Source organism: Mauremys mutica, chromosome 9, assembly GCF_020497125.1.
Source record: "Mauremys mutica isolate MM-2020 ecotype Southern chromosome 9, ASM2049712v1, whole genome shotgun sequence".
Classification (NCBI taxonomy): Eukaryota; Metazoa; Chordata; order Testudines; family Geoemydidae; genus Mauremys; species Mauremys mutica.
Genome location: NC_059080.1, coordinates 78,284,099 through 78,303,816, shown reverse-complemented (window position 1 = coordinate 78,303,816; position 19,718 = coordinate 78,284,099). Strand labels below are relative to the sequence as shown.

At 42.6% G+C, this 19,718-nt stretch overlaps 1 protein-coding gene across 3 annotated transcripts in view; it reads right to left on the bottom strand.

The window, feature by feature from the left end:
• Positions 1 to 19,718, bottom strand: part of MED12L (mediator complex subunit 12L) — a 300,960-nt gene that overhangs the window by 212,169 nt on the left and 69,073 nt on the right. For all 3 annotated transcript variants that reach the window (XM_045029734.1, XM_045029735.1, XM_045029736.1), the window contains exons 11-12: positions 5,552 to 5,683; positions 4,622 to 4,748 (exon numbers count right to left, since the gene is read on the bottom strand). In XM_045029734.1, the coding sequence (XP_044885669.1) occupies positions 4,622 to 4,748; positions 5,552 to 5,683 (259 nt within the window). The remainder of the gene's footprint in view (positions 1 to 4,621; positions 4,749 to 5,551; positions 5,684 to 19,718) is intronic.

Sequence of the window (19,718 nt, the reverse complement as noted above, 5' to 3'; positions counted from 1 at the left end):
ACCTTATTTCTCCATGGCTATCTCCCCTCAATGGATAGGGAGAGACCTTTTAACCCCTCTGGGACTAATTACTACCCCTCCCTTGGTAGCTATTTGTCCTGGGTTTGCCACATATCCCCTGCCCCGCTTAACACTACGGGGTTGGGCTACTTGGGTCGGAAAGCAGTGCACCCTCGACAGGCCATCCGCATTGCCATGTTGGGTTCCAGACCTATGTCGTATTGTGAAGCAGAAGGGTTGAAGCAACAGAAACCATCTTGTTACTCTTGCATTTTTGTCCTTGTTTTGGTGCATCCACTACAAAGGGGCATGGTCTGTGACCAGGGTAAACCTCTGTCCAAGTAGATAGTAGCGGAGGCTTTCTATGGCCCATTTTACTGCCAGGCATTCCTTCTCCACTATGGCGTATTTCCGTTCCCTAGGTAGGAGCTTCCTACTGAGGAAGAGGACGGGGTGTTCGTCATCTCCGACCATTTGTGAAAGCACCGCCCCCAGCCCTACTTCAGAGGCGTCCGTTTGTAGGATAAACTCCTTCCCCCAGTCTGGGGCTACTAGTACGGGGTCTGTGCAGAGGGCCGTCCTCAGATCTGCAAAAGCGGCTTCAGCTGCAGCAGGCCATTTTACTATGTCTGGGCCTCGAGCTTTGGTTAGGTCCGTTAATGGGCATGCCCTGGTGGCGAAGTGGAGGATGAACCGTCTATAGTACCCTACTAATCCCAGGAATGCTCTGACCTGTTTTTTCCGGAGTGGTCGGGGCCACTTCTGTATAGCTTCTAACTTGTTGAGCTGGGGTTTCACCACGCCCCTCCCCACTATATACCCAAGGTACTTGGCCTCAGCTAACCCGATTGAACATTTGGAGGGATTTACAGTCAGTCCTGCCTTCCTCAGGGTGTCTAGGACTGCTTCTACCTTCTCCATGTGCATCTCCCAGTCGGGGCTATATATGATGACGTAATCGAGATAGGCAGCCGCGTACTTTCCATGGGATCATAACAATTTGTCCATTAGCCGTTGGAAAGTAGCGGGGGCCCCATGCAACCCAAAGGGGATAACAGTGTACTGATATAGTACTTCTGGAGTTGCAAAGGCCTTCTTCTCCTTGTCGGCCTTAGCCAGGGAAATCTGCCAACAGCCCTTAGTAAGGTCAAGGGTAGACATAAATCGTGCCTTTCCCAGTCTGTCAATCAGTTCATCTATCCTGGGTATAGGATATGCATCAAATTGGAACACCTCATTCAGCTTGCGGAAGTCATTGCAGAACCTCATACTGCCATCTGGCTTAGGCACTAAAACCACGGGACTGGACCATTGACTATGAGATTCTTCGATGACTCCTAAGGCCAGCATCTTCCTGACCTCTTTCCTAATCTCCTCTCTCTTGGCCTCCAGGATCCGGTATGGCTTGACGTTCAACTTCACTCCAGGCTCTGTGAAGATGTGATGGTGAACCTCAGTAGTCCTGCCTGGCTTTTCTGAGAACACATCCTGGTTGCGTTTGATCAGGTTGATCACTTCTGATCATTGTTCCAGAGTCAACTCCAGGGATAGTCCCACCAGGCTGGGCTGATTGCCTTTAGGTGATGGTGCCCCCAGCACAACCACCGGAGCTTCTCTATCCTGCCAAGGTTTCAGCAGATTTATATGGTAGATCTGCTCCAGCTTCCGGCGACCTGGCTGCCGGACCTTATAGTCGGCTTCTCCTATAGCTTCTATTACCTCATATGGCCCCTGCCACCTGGCCAGGAGCTTGCTCTCCGCTGTGGGTATGAGCACCATCACCCAGTCCCCTACCTGGAACTTCCGGGTCATTGCTTGACGATTGTAGTACGTCCGTTGTGCCCCTTGGGCCTTCTCCATGTGTTCGTGCACAAGGGGGGTGACTCGGGCTATTCGGTCTTTCATCTGCAGCACATGTTCCACAACGTTTCTCCCTGGGTTTGGCTGTTCTTCCCAGTCTTCTTTAGCCAGGTCCAGTATGCCCCTGGGGTGTCAACCATATAACAGCTTGAAGAGGGAGAATCCAGTGGAAGCCTGAGGAACTTCCCGTACGGCAAACAGTACATAAGGCAGCAGGGCGTCCCAGTCTTTCCCGTCACGACTAATCACCTTCCGTAACATGTTTTTCAATGTCCTAGTAAAACGTTCGACGAGGCCATCAGTCTGGGGATGGTAGACCGATGTTCTAAGGGTCCGTATGTGGAGCATGGTACATAAGTCCTTCATCAGTCTAGACACAAAGGGGGTCCCTTGGTCTGTCAGGATCTCCTTAGGTATTCCTACTCTGGAAAAAATCTGGACTAATTCTTCGACTATGGTCTTGGACATGGTATTCCGTAGGGGAATGGCCTTGGGGTATCGGATGGCATAATCTAGTACTACCAGAATGTACTGATGGCCCCGGGCTGACTTCTCCAATGGCCCTACTATGTCAATAGCTATTCGCTCAAATGGAACCTCAATAATTGGCAGAGGTACCAGAGGGGCCCTTAAGTATGGTCGGGGCCCATGTATTTGGCATTCCGGACAAGAGGTACAATATCGCCAGACGGCCAGGCCAAAATACCGCATATCGCCGGACGGCCAGGCCAAAAAACCTCTGTAGAAGCCGATCGAGGGTCTTATCTACCCCTAGATGGGCCCCAAACAGATGACTGTGGGCCAGATCCATTACCGCTCTCTGATGCTTCCTGGGGACCAAAAGTTGTTCTATGACTTGCTCTTGGACGTGGACTACTCTATATAGCAGATCCTTCTTAATCATATAATATGGCCCTGGGCCCTTAACTCTCCCCTCCACTGGGACCCCATTTACCTCGACTACTTCCTTATGAATATTGTGGTATATGGGATCATTGGCCTGATCCTGACCAAAATTCCCGCGTGCGGTCCCTATTTGTCCAAATTCGGGGAGGTCTACCTCCATCTCCCCCTCGGGGAAAGCCCCTGGGGAACCAAGTCCAACAATAGGGTTGTTGATAGCCGACCACGTCTCCCTTGAGCTCCAGGGCTTTCCAGATCTTCCAGTACTGGAGGAGGAGTCCTTTGACTCAATGGTACCAAGCTGAGTGCTCAAGTCTTCAGAGATTGTAGATCTTACAGGCAACCTAGGGCTTTTTGGAGCAGGCTCCTTCAGATGAGAATCTATCCCTCTTTTTGGGAGTCCTCAGAAGCCTCCTATGACCTCCCCTTCTTATGGAAGCCCTGCACCAAAGGGTAAGGGGAACTGGATCTGTCTGGAGACAGATGTACAGGGCGGGGCAGCTCCTGACCTGACTCAGAGGCTGGTTGAAGTGAGCACTCCATCACTAACAGTCTGAGCTTAATCTCCTTGTTCTTTCTTGCCCTTGAATTGAGAGCTAAACAGAAGTTGTACTTCTGGGTGACATTGGGCTCCCCCAAACAATGGACACACTTAGAGAGGCCGCTGCTCACAGGCATAGCTTCTCAGCAGGAGTGGCAATGTCTGAAGCCTGGCAAGCCAGGCATGCCCTGCCAGGAAGACAAGACTCCCCAACGAGAAAAATGAAGGGGGAAAATCCTCTCACTACTAAGAACTAACTAATCTTAACAAATAACTATAAAAAGAATACAAAATAGCCGAGGCACACTCAAGGCGGGCAAGCTAGAACTCTGTCTCAGGCCAAGAAGGAACTAGGGGAAGTTTGCCCACAAATCCACATGTGGCCTTGGTGTCCGACAGGAGGAGTCCAGAAGAGCAGCCTAGTGACAGGAATCCAACATAACATCTAAAACAGATCTCAGTCCCTGAGAGTGTAAACAACTAGGAGTGTTTATTAAAGCCCTGGGTAGTCCTCACCAAAATGGAACCATTAGCACCTGATTTTTATAACAAATTTATAACACAATAGCCTGTTGCTAAGGGAGTACATTATTGAAGGACTGTACTATGTGTTTTTCTACAAAACATTTATAATCTCCTTCATGCAAAAAGTGTCAGCAGTCCATGTGCTTGCCTGGCTTCTGTGTCAGGAGACACTTATGAAACACCATAAAGGAGTCCTCCGACGAAGTGGGTATTCACCCACGAAAGCTCATGCTCCAATACGTCTGTTAGTCTATAAGGTGCCACAGGACTCTTTGCTGCTTTTACCATAAAGGAGCTGCATTAGACTAAGAAATTTTTGATGGCTACTTAGCATGCCCACTAAAAAAAAAAAATGATTTTTTTCCACTTACTTATAATCTGACCACTTTCCTTTTCAAGTTAAGCGCTAAGAATTAATTATATACCAAACAAAAGTCAGCCATTTTGAATTCCTCATGAAATCAAGGATGATTAGTCTTTTTACTTTATACTATGTATTATGCTTGAAAAGTTGATTTTTCCCCATCATCATACTGCAATTAAAACCTGGATAAAAGGAGTTTGCTCAAGTTTTCCAAAAATTCACCTTTGGGCACAGAATGCCTGGGAAGATTTCAGCACAAAAACTAAACATTTTGGAAAATTATGATCATGTGAAAATGGGTGGAGAGGATCATAATGGAAACTGCAAATTAGCAACACATGCTCTAACAAAGCAAAATAAATTCAGCAGCTGGACACAAGACCAATTGCTCTTGTCTTATTTTGGAACAGAGATGAATTAATACGTACATAATGAGGGAGCCTGTGTATCTAAAAACCGAAGTAGGACATTCTGAAAGACAGGAAGGCTGGATCCAGTAAGAGAAGCTGAAGAAATAGATTCTTTTTCATCCAGCACGTCTGACTCACCACATCTCTACACAGTGAAAAAAAAAGAATCAATTAGCATATCATGCAACTCTAAATGTGACAGTGTTTCTCTTTCTCCTCACAATGAAATATCCACCCAAATCCCAGAAATCCTACTGAAGCACTACTGAAATAAAGCATTTTCCCATCTCTGTCTACCTTGGGTACTTCTAAAGTGCTTATTTAAGAGTTATACAATAATTATGGAAAAGATGTGCATGAAACTTGTATAGAATCACCACTTGTATAAAATGTTTTAGTTAGTATATTTTAGTAAAATTCAACCAAACAATTTTCTGGATTGATTACACAAACAGGCTATAATTACAGCTTTAATAAAGGAAGTTAATTTTCTTCTTTTGTGTGGCTTACCCATTACTGGTGTAATGAGTTCTCCCTTCCCCCCACTGCTTGGGCTGCAGGGCGGGTGGTAGCACAATCTTTAGTATGCATAATCGTGCACCTATCAACACAGTTTAACACACTAATTTCTTCAAGGGACAATAGATTGCAAACCCCCCCACAGTACTATATATAAACTCCTAATACACAAAAGTAAATCATGACAGGAAAAATAAATAGTAATGAAGCTAACTGAAGCTAGTTTAAGTTTTATTTTTATCAGAAACTTCTTTATCATTCAAAGTTAAGATACAATTCAAGAACCATAAATTGGTGGCATAACATCCAATTTCCCAACTCTGATTCAACAGTTTAAAAACACTGTATGTTGAATCAAGCTAATTTCTCCTCAACTGCTCATTTTAAGTGCATTGCCAACATATTCTAAAATGAGAAAGAACAACTTACTTCTGCCTCAATTTCTGCTTGCCTCTTCTCCAGGAGTTTTGCCACAGCCATCGCCCTGTGTTTGCCAGACCTTTTACAGCTCACAGCCCATTCACAAAGCAGTGTTACCACAGCTTCATCATTAGGGGCAACCTGTTCAATGGAGAAACAAAAATAGTAATTTCACTTGCACGGAATAGCACTGCTTATTTATTTGCTGGCTAGAAACAGTATGGAACCAGGCTGCTGGTGGCAATGTACTTTGTACTAGCACTTTGTTTTACCCACATGAAGCAATTTTTAGAAATTACTGATGCATGGGTATGCACATTTTATCTTCAAAAAGGGATAAAGTGGGTGTGGAAGGGCATAGTGGCAGCAGAAGGAGGAAGTGAGGGGCACAACAGAAGCATCAACAGATGTAGAGGGATATACCAGGGATACCGGGGAAGAGGAGGGAGAATGGTACCTAATGAACTAGGGATAAGTGAATCTGGGGCTTGGTGTAGCAGAGCACCCATATTTCAAATTTTATACAAATGTCATGCCTGTCATATGCTGATTCAATGCATGTTTTATGTAATTTGTTCTTCAGCTTTGCGCCTCACCAAGGTCTGGAGAAGACAGGGAGATCTGTACTTTCCCAACCCCCTAGAAAAGAGTAACCCTGAGTGCCCCCACCCCCAGAAAGAGAAAGAGGGGAGAAGTCGCTCATCCCCATTCACTAAGAAGAGCACACCAAGGGTCCCTCCTTGCTCAAATCACGAAGTGTTGGAAACAGCCCTGTTTTCTTCTCTTCAGTATGTCAAGGGAAATAGAAGATAGAAGACCCAGACTTTTCCTTCAGCTTCCCCATAGACCAGTGCTAGGTGGGAGGCCTCTTAAAGTCGGGATTGTTTGGGAACAGAGGATCACAGAACTTTAATGGGGAAGGGACAGCGGGAAGAACCTCCACATGTTCAAACAAATATCCAAACTTAGTCAAACACTGACCTTTTGGAGCAGCTGATCATTAAGATACTTGTATTAAAATAAACTTAAAATCAATTGGAATACGCATAGCAGCCCCCGGCTTCTCTGAAGCAATTTATATAGAATTACTCTAAATGCTGGCAGGTACTTTTGAATAAAGACTGCACTTTTCACAGAGACTCTAATACGTGTAAGCAAGAAGATCTGAAAATATTTTCATGCTTAATTGACATGCAGTTTTTCCACCCTGCCCACTCCAAAAGGGACTTCCCCGACACATGTAAGCAGCTTTGGTTTGGTTCCTGGGATGTATACTGATCAGCATTGCCCATTTTTCTTTTGTCAGCAGAGTACAACTAGCAAAAATCCTACTCATAAACAGAGTTGGCAGAGAAAGTAGATTAGATGGTGTGACACACACTAAAGAAACATAATAGAAGTAGATCACTAAGATGCGAAATTCGGATTTTAGCCATGTTTTAAAGGGTTGACAGATTTATCAAATTCATATCAGAGAAAGGTATTTTAAAATGTTGACAGGTTAAATATTGAGCCTGTATCCTTTGGGGACCAGATTCTGCCATCTTCTAGGAAGAAAGCTCGATGTACAGAACAATCTGATTTTAATATTTCCTAGGCATTAGCTCAGCAAGAAAAGTAATCCAGGTACTAGCAACAGGTTAATGAAGATTTCACAACCTAAAAGAACTATAAGCATGAGGTTCTCTTGTTACATAGTGAGACATCAGCCATAGAAAGACACTTTATTGGAACCCCAAAGACGAACAAAGAAACAAAACACATGCTGCTTTTATGAAGATCACTATATTTCCTAAACAAGCTAAAAACCTTACATCATGACTTACACATTGTAAACTAAGAGTCAGACCTTAGCTATCTACTGTATGTGTATCAAAGTTTAATATTAAAGCCAACTTTATTTTGTTTGATTTCATTTTTGTGATTTTCTGGATCTTTAGTCCCATGCCAAATAAACTTTATGCTCAGTTCCATCTATTGTAACTGAAGCATGGACCAGTCATTTGGGACAAGAGCTGTTGGATGCTTCTGAGGAAAGGAGACGGATTTCTGTCCTAAAAGAAGTCAGAAAGACAAAAATAAAGGCCTAGAAAACCTATCAAAGCTACTGTGGAGTCCATGTCCATCACCATGCTGTGCTGTGATGAACCTGGCAGAGGTTGGTTTGGGCAAAGGGAGAGCCCTAAAAACACAGAGTAGGTAAGGTGTGGTTACACCCATGTAATCTGTAGCCAGCTCATAAAACTGAATTGTCTCTGCTAGAGTGGAGGAGGGATGGGGTTGGGTTAGCAAGCCACTGGCAGGGGCGGCTCCAGGCCCCAGCACACCAAGCGCGTGCTTGGAGCGGCAAGTTGAGGGGGGCGCTCTGCTGGTCGCCGTGAGGGCAGCAGGCAGGCTGCCTTCAGTGGCTTGCCTGCAGAGGGTCCGCTGGTCCCGCGGCTTCCGAGGTCCGCTGAAGCGGTGGGACCAGCAGACCCTCCGCAGGCAAGCCACCGAAGGCAGCCTGCCTGCTGTGCTTGGGGCGGCAAAATGCCTAGAGCCGCCCCTGGCCACTGGTTATTTCCTGTTTATACAAATCCCCACACTGACTAGATGAGGTGGGTTGATTTAACTAAATGTGTTAAAAATTAACCTCAACTTTCCCAATATTAAAAAATTTTAAGACATTACAGGTAAGAACCATTTGCATTTGTCCATATAATGTTTGGTCCAGACTAGTTATAAAAGTCTATATACTTTCTCTGTTTCTTTTGAGAGATTATTTCTCAGAACAAGAGCCTACTCTGTTAGGAAATGTCCCCAGATTAGAGATTGCCAGCTGCTCCCACTCCCCACCCTGGATCAGACTGTGGAGGTGGTGTTGGGTTCTCTGCTCCCATCCCTGATACTGCCAACCCCTTCTTCCTTCCCCTTCCCATTCCTTCTCCTCTTTTGAACAGCACCTCATAAATATCCACAAAGACTTAGACTGTAAACTGTATGGGGCAGGGACCATCTTTTTGTTGCATCTTTATTCAGTGCCTAGCCCTATAGTAATACTAATAAATAATAAAATGGAGTTTTCCTCTCCCCCGGAAAGTTTTGCTTTTTGGCAAAAATTGAAATATATAAAGAAAATTTTGGACTGAAATCTCAATTATTTCTGTTTGGAAATGGCCCTTTGGCAGTTATAGTCTGGGTGCCTCATGCTTCCCATAGAGAATAGCAACATGAGGCAATGAACCTATCACTCCCATAAGACGCTGCAGCAGCATATCTAAACAGAAAAAAATTGTATTGACGAAAAAAATTAAATTCTGTGGAAAGCAGAGACTTCATGAAAAATTTAGTTAAAAATCCATTTAAAAAAAAGTGTGTAAACAAGAACACAGCATATCACCTTGCTCCTCTGTCCATAATAAATATGTTTGCTCAAAGAAATACCTCCAGACCCATAATTACTTGCGTTGCTCATCTCAGATTTATTTCCAGTTTATCAGCATCTTTTTATATTGAAGGACCCAGAAATGAATGAAATATAGTAGCTACCAAATCTCCAGTGACAAATAAAGGAGGATATCGCTGATCTCTAATGTGACACCTGTGAGTATTGCACCACAAAACTACACTAGTTTCTCTTTAAAATAATTTTAAAAATCCACACTCCTCTCACAGCAAGCTCATACCCAATTTGATCCATCACCCCATGATAGACAGACAGTAATAAAAAACAAAAGAAAAAACGACAGCTTAGTAAACCTCTCGTCACATTGAATATCTTCATTTTTAAAATATTTTCCCCCTCACATACTGCCTTGCCATTTAGATAGTTGCATCTCATTTTTGGTAATTCCTCCCCATATTTATAATTTTTCTGCATCTATACAGTGTATACGTCTACTACTCTGTCTTCACTTAGTGCTTGAAACGCTCTGAATTTAGCATAATCTGCAAATTAAATAAATGGGCTCTTTAAGTCTTCCTCTAGATTATTAATCAAGATTATGTTTGAAGAGTTTAAAAAGTAAAAGGGCTAACATACATGTAACAGCCAGAAAATAAACACATTTTTCAGAACTATTAAAAGTTACAGACCCCCAAGCACTGAAGATTAACTGTTTCAGGATTAATATTTTTTAATCATCCTTTTATTTGCATAAAAGCCATTCACTACAAAAACTATGCTATGTTTCTTACTGAATGGCACATTTCCACATATTACATTGGGCTCAAGCAGGGCAGGCCAGAAAAAGAGATTAAACAGTTTAAAACCATAAAAAATATCAACAGTAAAAAGCAGAATCCTGTAAAATGTAGGGTGGCAAAACATTTCCTTTATCTTTCATAATCAAATGGAACAATCATAGAACCATAGGGTTATAGAAGGGACTGCAAGAGTCAAACACACTTCTTCCTGTGGCAGATGAAAACACTTCTCTATAAATAATGATAAACCATATCTTCAAAACCCAGGCAGGAAATACCTACGATATTATAGTTTGAACTTTACACTGACCTGTTCCCCTTTCTGCAAGCAACAGAAAACAAGTTTAAAAAATGGAAGGAGGTGGCTCTATAGCTCAACCAAGGACAGTCTTAAATTGGGGAAAAGAAAAGTTTCTAAGATCATCAAATCCCTGTAGTTGTAGCATTGCTGTGCTTAGCACAACAGCGCTCCTTTTCCTAGCTGAAGTCTGTACCTCCCCCATATAGATCATCTCTATCTCATCAGTAAGCAGAAAGGATGGCTGTTCCTAGTGCAAACAGATCAAGTGCCTCATTTTCAGCAACGCTTACACCTACAACTGAAGACCTTGTGTCATAAACAGATAGTTAAGGGTTAAGGTCTCTTTTACCTGTAAAGGGTTAACATGTAGTACCTGGTGACCACCTGACCAGAGGACCAATCAGAGATAAGATTTTTTCAAATCTCTGTGGAGGGAAGCCTTTGTCTGTGTGAGAACTGGTTTTGGATTTAACAGAGGACAGTCATGTCCCCAAGTTCTCCTGGAGTAGTTTCTACTAATTAATAGTGAGTATTAATTAGAAAGGCGAATTAGTCTTATGATTTGATTTCTATATTTGCAATTGTGTGTTTGCTAAAGGAAATGCTTTATTCCTGTTTGCTGATATTGCTTTTACTGAGAAAAGGGGGAGAGGGGATTCTCTCCAGAGATTGATAAGGTTATACCCTATGAGTGTCCAGCTTGGGCTCATAGAGATTCTGTATTTTTCTTTTTATTCTTTAATAAATTCTTTTCTTTTCTTTGGACTTGGTTAATTCCTTCCCTTGGGGAAATTCAGGGGAAGGGGAGGGGGAAGTGGGCTGCTTCCCTGTGTGTAGAGATTCAAGGCGTTTGAATCCAGGCACCTCTGTCTCCAGAGCAGGCTGGAGAGAGGGAGGGAGGTTCCTCCTCTGTGAATTGATCTGTGTTCCCAAGGGGGGAAACAGGGGTGTCCCGGCCCACGGAATTGACCGGGTGGTGGCAGCCGAAGGGGAGACCTACCCTAGGATTTTGGGGTGGGGGAAGACATGCGGGTCCTCACTTTGAAACCGCCCAGTTTCAAGTGAGGGTAGACTCCTGACATGGTGGCAGCGGAGTTTCGAACCCATTGTTACAAGGAGTTTTTTTCAGCTAGGCTACGCTGAAGGGAGCTATTCTCTTCTTCTAGAGCAGGAAAGCAACCTGACAGAAGAGGGAGTTTACAGTTTCAGCCAGGTTGGCTGGAGGAAATTAAGTTTCCAGCAGGCTTTGTTGGGAAACAGATTTTCTTTCTTGAAGCAGTTTTCAGGGAGGAGTTTTTTTTTTCTCTGCTGGCTATGCTGAGGAAAAACTCTTCCCTAGAGGTGTGTCCTTCCTTTGTGATATCAGGTATCACTCAGGATTCCTAAGGTGGGGGGAAGTGCTCGACAAAGTACATTCCCATCCAACAGGGAAAACAGGTTTGGGGGGGGGAGACAGAAACCCTCCAGCCAGATTTTTTTTTTCCCTGTGTCTTTTCAAATCCTCTGGAGCCAGGGAATACAAATCTCTGAGAGGATTTACTACACTTTTCTGCAGGTACTAAGTAGCACCAGCCGGTCAGCTGGGCTTATTAGGAAGATTGTTTTTTTTGAAAACAGATTTTCAGCTGGGTTTAGCTGAGGCATAAGGTTTCTAACAGGCTGTGTTAGAAAAGGATTTTTTTCCTTCTTCTTTTCTTTTTTCTCCTTTTTTTTTTCTTTCTGTCTGCTTAAAAACAGCTAGGAAAGAGGTGCAAGTTTTTCTAGGAGGCTTGTTAGAAAGGACCCCCACTGTGAGGTACTTAGCAAGTGCTAGAAACAGGACAAACCAGTTTTCTTTGGTTTTCTCAGTATATCAGCAAACAGCAACTACACATTTGCAAATGAAAAGGTTTTGTTTCTTTTCTATTCAGTCTCTCGGGAATAGAGAGGGTTAGGAATTGGGGAAACCAATTCCCTGACTGCAAAGGGGTGTGGCCAGCACCAAAAAGCAACACCAGCAAGCCACACATAAAATTCACTGACTGCACAGGGGTGTGGCCAGCACCAAAAAGCAACACCAGCAAGCCACACATAAAATTCACTGACTGCAGAGGGGTGTGGCCAGCACCAGAAGGCACTGTTCCCCATCCCAAAAATTTCCCACCTACATGGCAGGTGAGGACACTAAGGCCTTCTTCAAAAAGGTTAAAAGGACCTGCCATGGGTACAGCATCCCTGAAGACCAGTACAAGGACTGGTCAGGAAAAAGAACTTTTGCTGTCTATTACAATTATTCCATCCCCATGCTACTGGGGGAAGACTTGGCCAACCATGTGCAGCTGGCCAAGAGGGGGGGAGTGGTCACCCGCGGCCAGGCCAAACAAGCAGGCACTCCCAGGTTCCTGAGCCATCCACCAGGACCCTGTCTGTGTTACCAGAGACCCAGACAGAGGTGGTGAAACCGGATCTCATGCCAACAACTACAGCAGCCATAGTACATCCAGTTCCAGTTCCAGAACTGGAAAAGCAACCAGCGGCAGAACCAGCGCCGGCACTGACGCCAGCGCTTGCAACTCCACCGCCAGGGGGCGCCAACGGGCCTAAACTGGCAGAAGCAGCAGACAACTCTACCCAAGAGGCTCAGCCAGAGCCTGATATATCACCTTTTCAGAACCCTAAGGAAATGATAAAATGTAGACTCCAGCAGGAAGACTGCAGGTCATTAAGAGTTCTGTGAGCTCCAATATCAGTAGGGTCAATTACAGTCTTTGGACTAATCAAGGCATCTAGTGATTGGGTTTAGGGGAAACAGAAGGGAGGAGACACAGAAAGACAAGCTGATAAGAAAATAAACTGCAGAGAAATTAAGAAAATGAGCAAGTCCTGAACAGGTCCCACCATGCCACTTCTTGAGGTGGAACCAGAGTGCAAGCATCCCTAGATGCTTCTATCTTGGGCCAACCTGGGGCACACGTGAAATTTCAAGGACAAAAACGCTGATAAATGAATTTAGGGGAAAATTTCCATAGACTTGCCCAAAAATACATTCACCGGGTACTCCCAGCACAAATATAATGAAATTATTGTTCTTTACAAAAATTATATCCGCACACATAATATGCAAACATTTTCTTCTAAAGGTATCTGTGATGGTCAAAACCATCAGACAGAGTCATCTGTTATTCTCCTATATTTAAAAATAATATGAAAAATAAAAGAATTTGCACCATGCGGCCAACCCACCTATGATGCCACCAAGCTCAATGTGCTAGTTTCTTGTTGGCTTAATTCAAGTCCTAGCAAAAGTCCACCCTAACCCAGCCTCAGGTTTATGATAATAATAGTATAATAAATGTTTCAACATACCATATGAAGGAAAGATTATAAAATAAAGAGCAGGGAAAACATTATATAAACAGTTTTACTCATGAAGTTATAAGATTCTATTATGAACATTAATGTTATGATTAAATAAGCAGGAAGTGATCACAAACACGATGAACACATGGGATCAATGATTATTACAGTTGGCCCTTGTCAAATGTCCAAATGTAAAAAAGTTCTTTTCAATTGTCCAAGTGGACAGTGATTCACACATGCAGACTACATATATATCACTATGAAGATGATAGAACAGATTTGGCACTTCCCCTCCACTACATACAAAAACACAAATTACATCTAAGAATGCATTAAATTTGTTTACTTAATGCAACAGGTCATCACTGGTTCCTTCCAGCCTGCATAATTAAGCTTTCTAATAATAATAGTCCCTGGTACACATCAAAGCTCATCCTGAGATAGATATCAGAGAGATAGGTTGTGTGGTACTGACATTTCCCATTTTTCCTGAGTCTACTGAGACTATGAAGACATGCTGGAAAACTGCAAATCCTGCTTTATCAGACACACAGCATCTCTGCTAAGTACTTGGTGAAATGTAATAATTTACACTATCACATTTCTACAGGCTCTATTAAGGAACCACAGCTCAATTAAGTACTATACCAACTGGAACTAGGGGCAAAGGCTTATCGACTCAAATCCTCTCTTTCATATAATGATTTTTTTTTTAAAACCCTCATTAGGAAAGCTTATCTTCTTCTGCAGTCAGTGTTATCAAATAATAACCTGAAAGTTCAGATTGGCTGCTAAATGAGAGGAGGCACTGTGATTAAAAACAAAAGAACATTTAAACCTTTTACTCTGACACTAAATCGTGGAGGTAGATTTATAAAAAGAATGATGAGATTTATTTTATATATATATACATATATACACACACACACACATATATATATACACACACACACAAATATATATACACACACACACAAATATATATACACACACACACAAATATATATACACACACACACACACACACACACAAAAGAACACACCTAGATAATATATATGCCAGTAACATTAATCACGTCTTATTTGACTAAAGCCTGTATAATTAACTTTGGTTAGGAAATAGTCCCAAAAAAGAGAGCAAACAAAAACAAAAACAGAGCCAACTGACCCTGTAATCTGAAAGCTAAAATTTCTTTATGAATTGGCTCAAGAACAGCTGTGGCTTCTTGCATTTGAATGATACAGTATTTACACAGGTCCAATTTAAAATTCTACTAGAAGTATACTCTGTATACTTTGCAATAAATTAAAAAAACATGCATTTACGCTACTGAGGACAGCATTGAGGTTGACAAAAGCTGCTGTAGATTAAATTAAATCTTTTCCAGTTTCACCCTGAATTTAAACAGATTTTATAATAGAATTGTCTGAATATTTTAAAAAAGAGACAATCATTTCTCTTCTTACTGAAGACTTTCAAAAAGTTCTTTATTGGTTTATTTTTCTAGCATTAATAAACTAGAAAAATAGCTTTGTGAAATTGAAAAAGGGAAAACATCTGGTTCTGTTTCTAAGTGTGTCATTTACTTGTTAATATTGTACAACTGCCAGTCTAAATATAAAAATAAATGTTCATTATATATCTACAAAATAAAATTAATGTACATTTTTAGAAAAGTAAGGTGCCAAGAAAAAAAAAAAGGAAGCACTAGTTGGTTGCAGTTGATTAAATTCAAAAAACATGGCACTGATTCTACAGCTTCATACTTTTAACTAGCACAGTAAATATGTTTATTCAAAAGACAATCTCTGTTGAACAAAAAGACATGGCTCCAATTACTTGAAAAACATTTAAATGTTTACCCGTCTCAAAATTCAAAGTGCCTACGAACAATGAATTTACATACATGAAGAGCCGTATAAAATAGCTGCATTTCTTAGGCGCTTATCCTGCAGACTTATGTATATTCTTCACTTTATCAGTTGTCAGTTGTATCATTGATATATATGAGACTACTCACAGTGCACAAAAGTATGCGTGTTAAGAGCACAACACCAAAAGTCTTTATTTTATCAATTTAAAGTTGAGTGCAAAAATACAGCATTTTTTAAATGTCAAGTGCACAACATAATGAACAAATTGTCTATATGATCAATAAGCTTAGGATAGTGAAAAGCATAGCATACCAATTCTCATATACATAGTTTACTTTTCTTGTGCATAAAGGAGCGTGTCACATCATCTCATAAAAGCTGTAGCTCAGGACTTCCTGCTTTCTGATGCTATGAATTTTTATTTACATTGTAATTTAGTTAAACATTCAAGTACATCTCCTAAAGGCAATCAGACTCTGGATTCATCTCATCTCCTCTGGGTCTCATCTGAGAATCCTTTGTTCCTGTAAGGGCCCAGGGACTAGAAACCAAGTCTGCAGAGACTGGAATAGTTGATATTCCAACAGTGGCACCCAGAAGCCCATGCAAATGCACAGCCAGGGAGCATAAGAATGGCTGCACTGAGTCAGACCAAAGGTCCATTTAGCCCAGTATCCTGTCTACCAACAGTGGCCAATGCCAGGTGCCCCAGAGGGAGTGAACCTAACGGGTAATGTTCAAGTGATCTCTCTCCTGCCATCCATCTCCACCCTCTGACAAACAGAGGCTAGGGACACCATTCCTAACCCATCCTGGCTAATAGCCATTAATGGACTTAAATTCATGGGGGTTATCCAGTTCTCTTTTAAACGCTGTTATAGTCCTAGCCTTCAAAACCTCCTCAGGTAAGGAGTTCCTCAAGTTGACTGCACTGTGTGAAGAAGAACTTGCTTTTATTTGTTTTAAACCTGCTGCCTATTCATTTCATTTGGTGACCCCTAGTTCTTGTATTATGGGAATAAGTAAATAACTTTTCTTTATCTACCTTCTCCAAATCACTCATGATTTTATATACCTCTATCATATCTCCCCTTAGTCTTCTCTTTTCCAAGCTGAAAAGTCCTAGCCTCTTTAATCTCTCCTCATATGGGACCCGTTCCAAACCCCTAATCATTTTAGTTGCCCTTCTCTGAACCTTTTCTAGTGCCAGTATATCTTTTTTGAGATACTGTACACAGTATTCAAGAAGTGTGCGTACCATCAATTTATATAAGGCCAATAAATAATAAAGAGCACTATGGAGAATAAGTGCTGTAGGAAGTGTTGCCCAAGACACCCACAATGATGGTACCCTGCAACCCTCTGATTGGCCAAGCACCCCATTTAACCCCAAGGGTTGCCCCAAGAAGTTATATAGGTAGCCACACAGACTTTGGCCTGCTGCAGCACCAGACCTTGCTTGATCTCTGGTTTCCGACTCCAACCTGACTCTGACCCTGATTCCTACCTCTCAATTTATATACTACATGCTGGAAATTTATTTCTGACACAGTTCATAATTTTATTGTTTTCGTTCTAAAGCACTTAGAACACAGTAATATAGTATATATAGTGTATGTATTTATGACATCATGACAGCGACCACCAAATGGAAGAAAGTTGTGAAAGGAAGATGGGAGAGCCTTTACTCATTATACCAACATACTCTAGGACTGAAGACAAGCCTTGGATTAGAGGTACATGCTACATTGTATACACATTTGCTTTAAAAAAAAAAAGCAAACTAGACAACAACAAAAATTATTTATGAAGAATATTGTCCTTTTAAAACTTTTCTAATAATAGAAATTCTTTGATCAGTTTGTTTTTTAAAAAACTGTTCATGTTATTAATGTAACAGGGCGGACTTTGCCTCACAAAAGTGATTTTGCGCATTACAGTCCCTTAGACATGAAGGAATTTCATGCTGGACTTCTGAAGCAGAGAAGAAAAATAGACAAGTTTCAAATAAACAGTAATTCAGCATGTACTGATTGAATTATTAAACTTTATAATCTTGCTCAGAATTTATCCCTGCTTTTCCATTGCTTGTTGAACAAGGCTGGAAAAGGTACAGAGAAGGGCAACAAAAATTATTAGAGGTAAAGAACAGCTTTCAGACGAGGAGAGATTAAAAGACTGGTGTTGTTCTGGCTTAGGGTACGTCTATACTACCCGCCAGATAGTAATCGATCTATCGGGGATCGATTTATCGCATCTCGTCTAGATGCGATAAATCGATCCGTGAATCAATGCCCGTACTCCACCTCAGCAGGAGGAGTAAGCAGCGTCGACGGGGGAGCCGCAGCAGTCGACTCGCCGCCATGAGGACGGCCAGGTAAGTCGAACTAAGATACTTCGACTTCAGCTACGCGAATAGCATAGCTGAAGATGTGTATCTTAGTTCGATCCCCCCCGAGTGTAGACCAGCCCTTAGAGAAGAGACGACCAAGGAGGGATATGAGAGAGGTCTAGAAAATCATGAATGATATGGAGAAAGTGAATAGGGAAGTGTTATTCAACCCTTCACTTAACACAAGAACTTGGGAGTCACCTGATTAAATTAATCGGCAGCCAGGGATGAAGGTGAGCCAGTACAGCATACCGGTAAGAAGCAAATACAAATGCTTTAACGTCCCTGCCCCTTTTGCCTCCCGTTGGCGGCCCTGCTGGTAGGATCCATACCAGCAGAGCCACGGACGGGGAAGGGGCAGACACATTAAAGCACTGCTGTGGCAAAGGACTGTCCTTAAAGCGCTACCATGGCAGCGCTTTAACATCATTGTCCCCTCCCCCCCAGCCACTGATGGGGGCGGGCAAAAAGAGCAGCTGCCCCTGGGCCAGCGATTTAAAAGGGCCCAGGGATCTGGCCTTCGGTACTGCAGCAGCGGCGACCAGAGCCCCAGGCCCTTTAAACCGCTGCTGGAGCCCCAGGCAGCATGGGCCAGAGAGCATGGATGGGGTATGCTGACCCTCAGCCTGGCCCTTCCATTCATGGCCCCCGCCTTCAGGGGGGCAGAGACAGCCCCCATACTGGTAAGTCTAAAAAGTTACTTTCACCCCAGTCGGCAGCTGATTTAAAACATAAGGAAGTACTTTTCACACAACACACAGTCAGCCTATGGAACTCATTGTCAGGGGATGCTGTGAAAGCCAAAAGTATAACTGGGTTCAAAAAAGAATTAGATAAGTTCATGGAAGATGGGTCCAGCAATGGGTTATTAGGCAAGATGGTCAGGGACGTAACCCCATGATCCAGGTGTCCCTAATCTTCCAACTGCCAGAAGCTGGGACTGGGTGACAAGGACAGGGCCGGCTCCAGGCACCAGCACAGGAAGCAGGTGCTTGGGGCAGCCAATGGAAGGGGGCGGCACGTCTGGGTCTTTGGCGGCAATTCGGCAGCAGGTCCCTCAGTCCCTCTCAGAGGGAAGAACCAGCTGCCAAATTGCTGCTGAAAAATGAAGCAGTGCAGTATAGCTGCCGCTGAAGTGCCGCCGATCACGGCTCCCCGCCTCCCTTCTTTCTCTTCGCCACTTGGGGCAGCAAAAAAGCTGGAGCCAGCCCTGGACAGGGGGTGGGGATCTCTCAAAATTGCCCTGTTCTGTTCATTCCTTCTCAGACACCTGGCCCTGGCCACTGTGAGAGATAGGAAACTGGGCTAGATGAACCACTGGTCTGACCCAGTATGACTGGTCTTATGTAGGTTCTAATCCTGCAAACACATACACACATGCTTTACTTTGTACATATAAAAAGTCCCACTGAAGTCAAAAGGACTGCCTGTGTGTCCCAAAGTGCTTACAGGATTAGGGACTGACACAGTAATCTCTAGAAATAGACTACCAGTTCAGCTGTCAGCTCACTGAATCTAAGGGACAGAGTCCGATCAAATTTGACCTTTAGATGTTGTATATACGAGATTCTATAAAAATCTAAAACAAATGTTTCTATCATTTTTCTTGTTGGCAGTGGCAAGATGTTTTTAAAAGAAAGATAGGTATTATCATACTGTGTTTGTAACAAACACTGTAGCAGTTACTAGCTGAAGAGAATGTGATAGCAAAATTGACTATAAGCAAAAGTTAATGACCAGGCTATTTTCACTGTGCAAAATACATAGAATGCTAATAAAAATCTCAAAAATAGATTCTAAAAAAAATTTAGCCAATATTTTAAAGAAAAGGAGTGCCAAAAGTTCAGCTACTAAAACCACATTTGGACACACAGATAAGGGCTTGATCCTCTGCTCATTGATGTCATTGGCAAACTCCCATTAAAGTCAATGGAACAGGACCAAGGCCTAATTGAGCTGTTTTTCAGAAGTGATAAGAATGCAGCAGCTCCCACTGACATCAATTAATTCAATGAGACTTCAGTGTGAGATGGTCAGCACGCTTAAAGATAAGGTCACTTATTGCCTAAACACAGGTTTAGAAA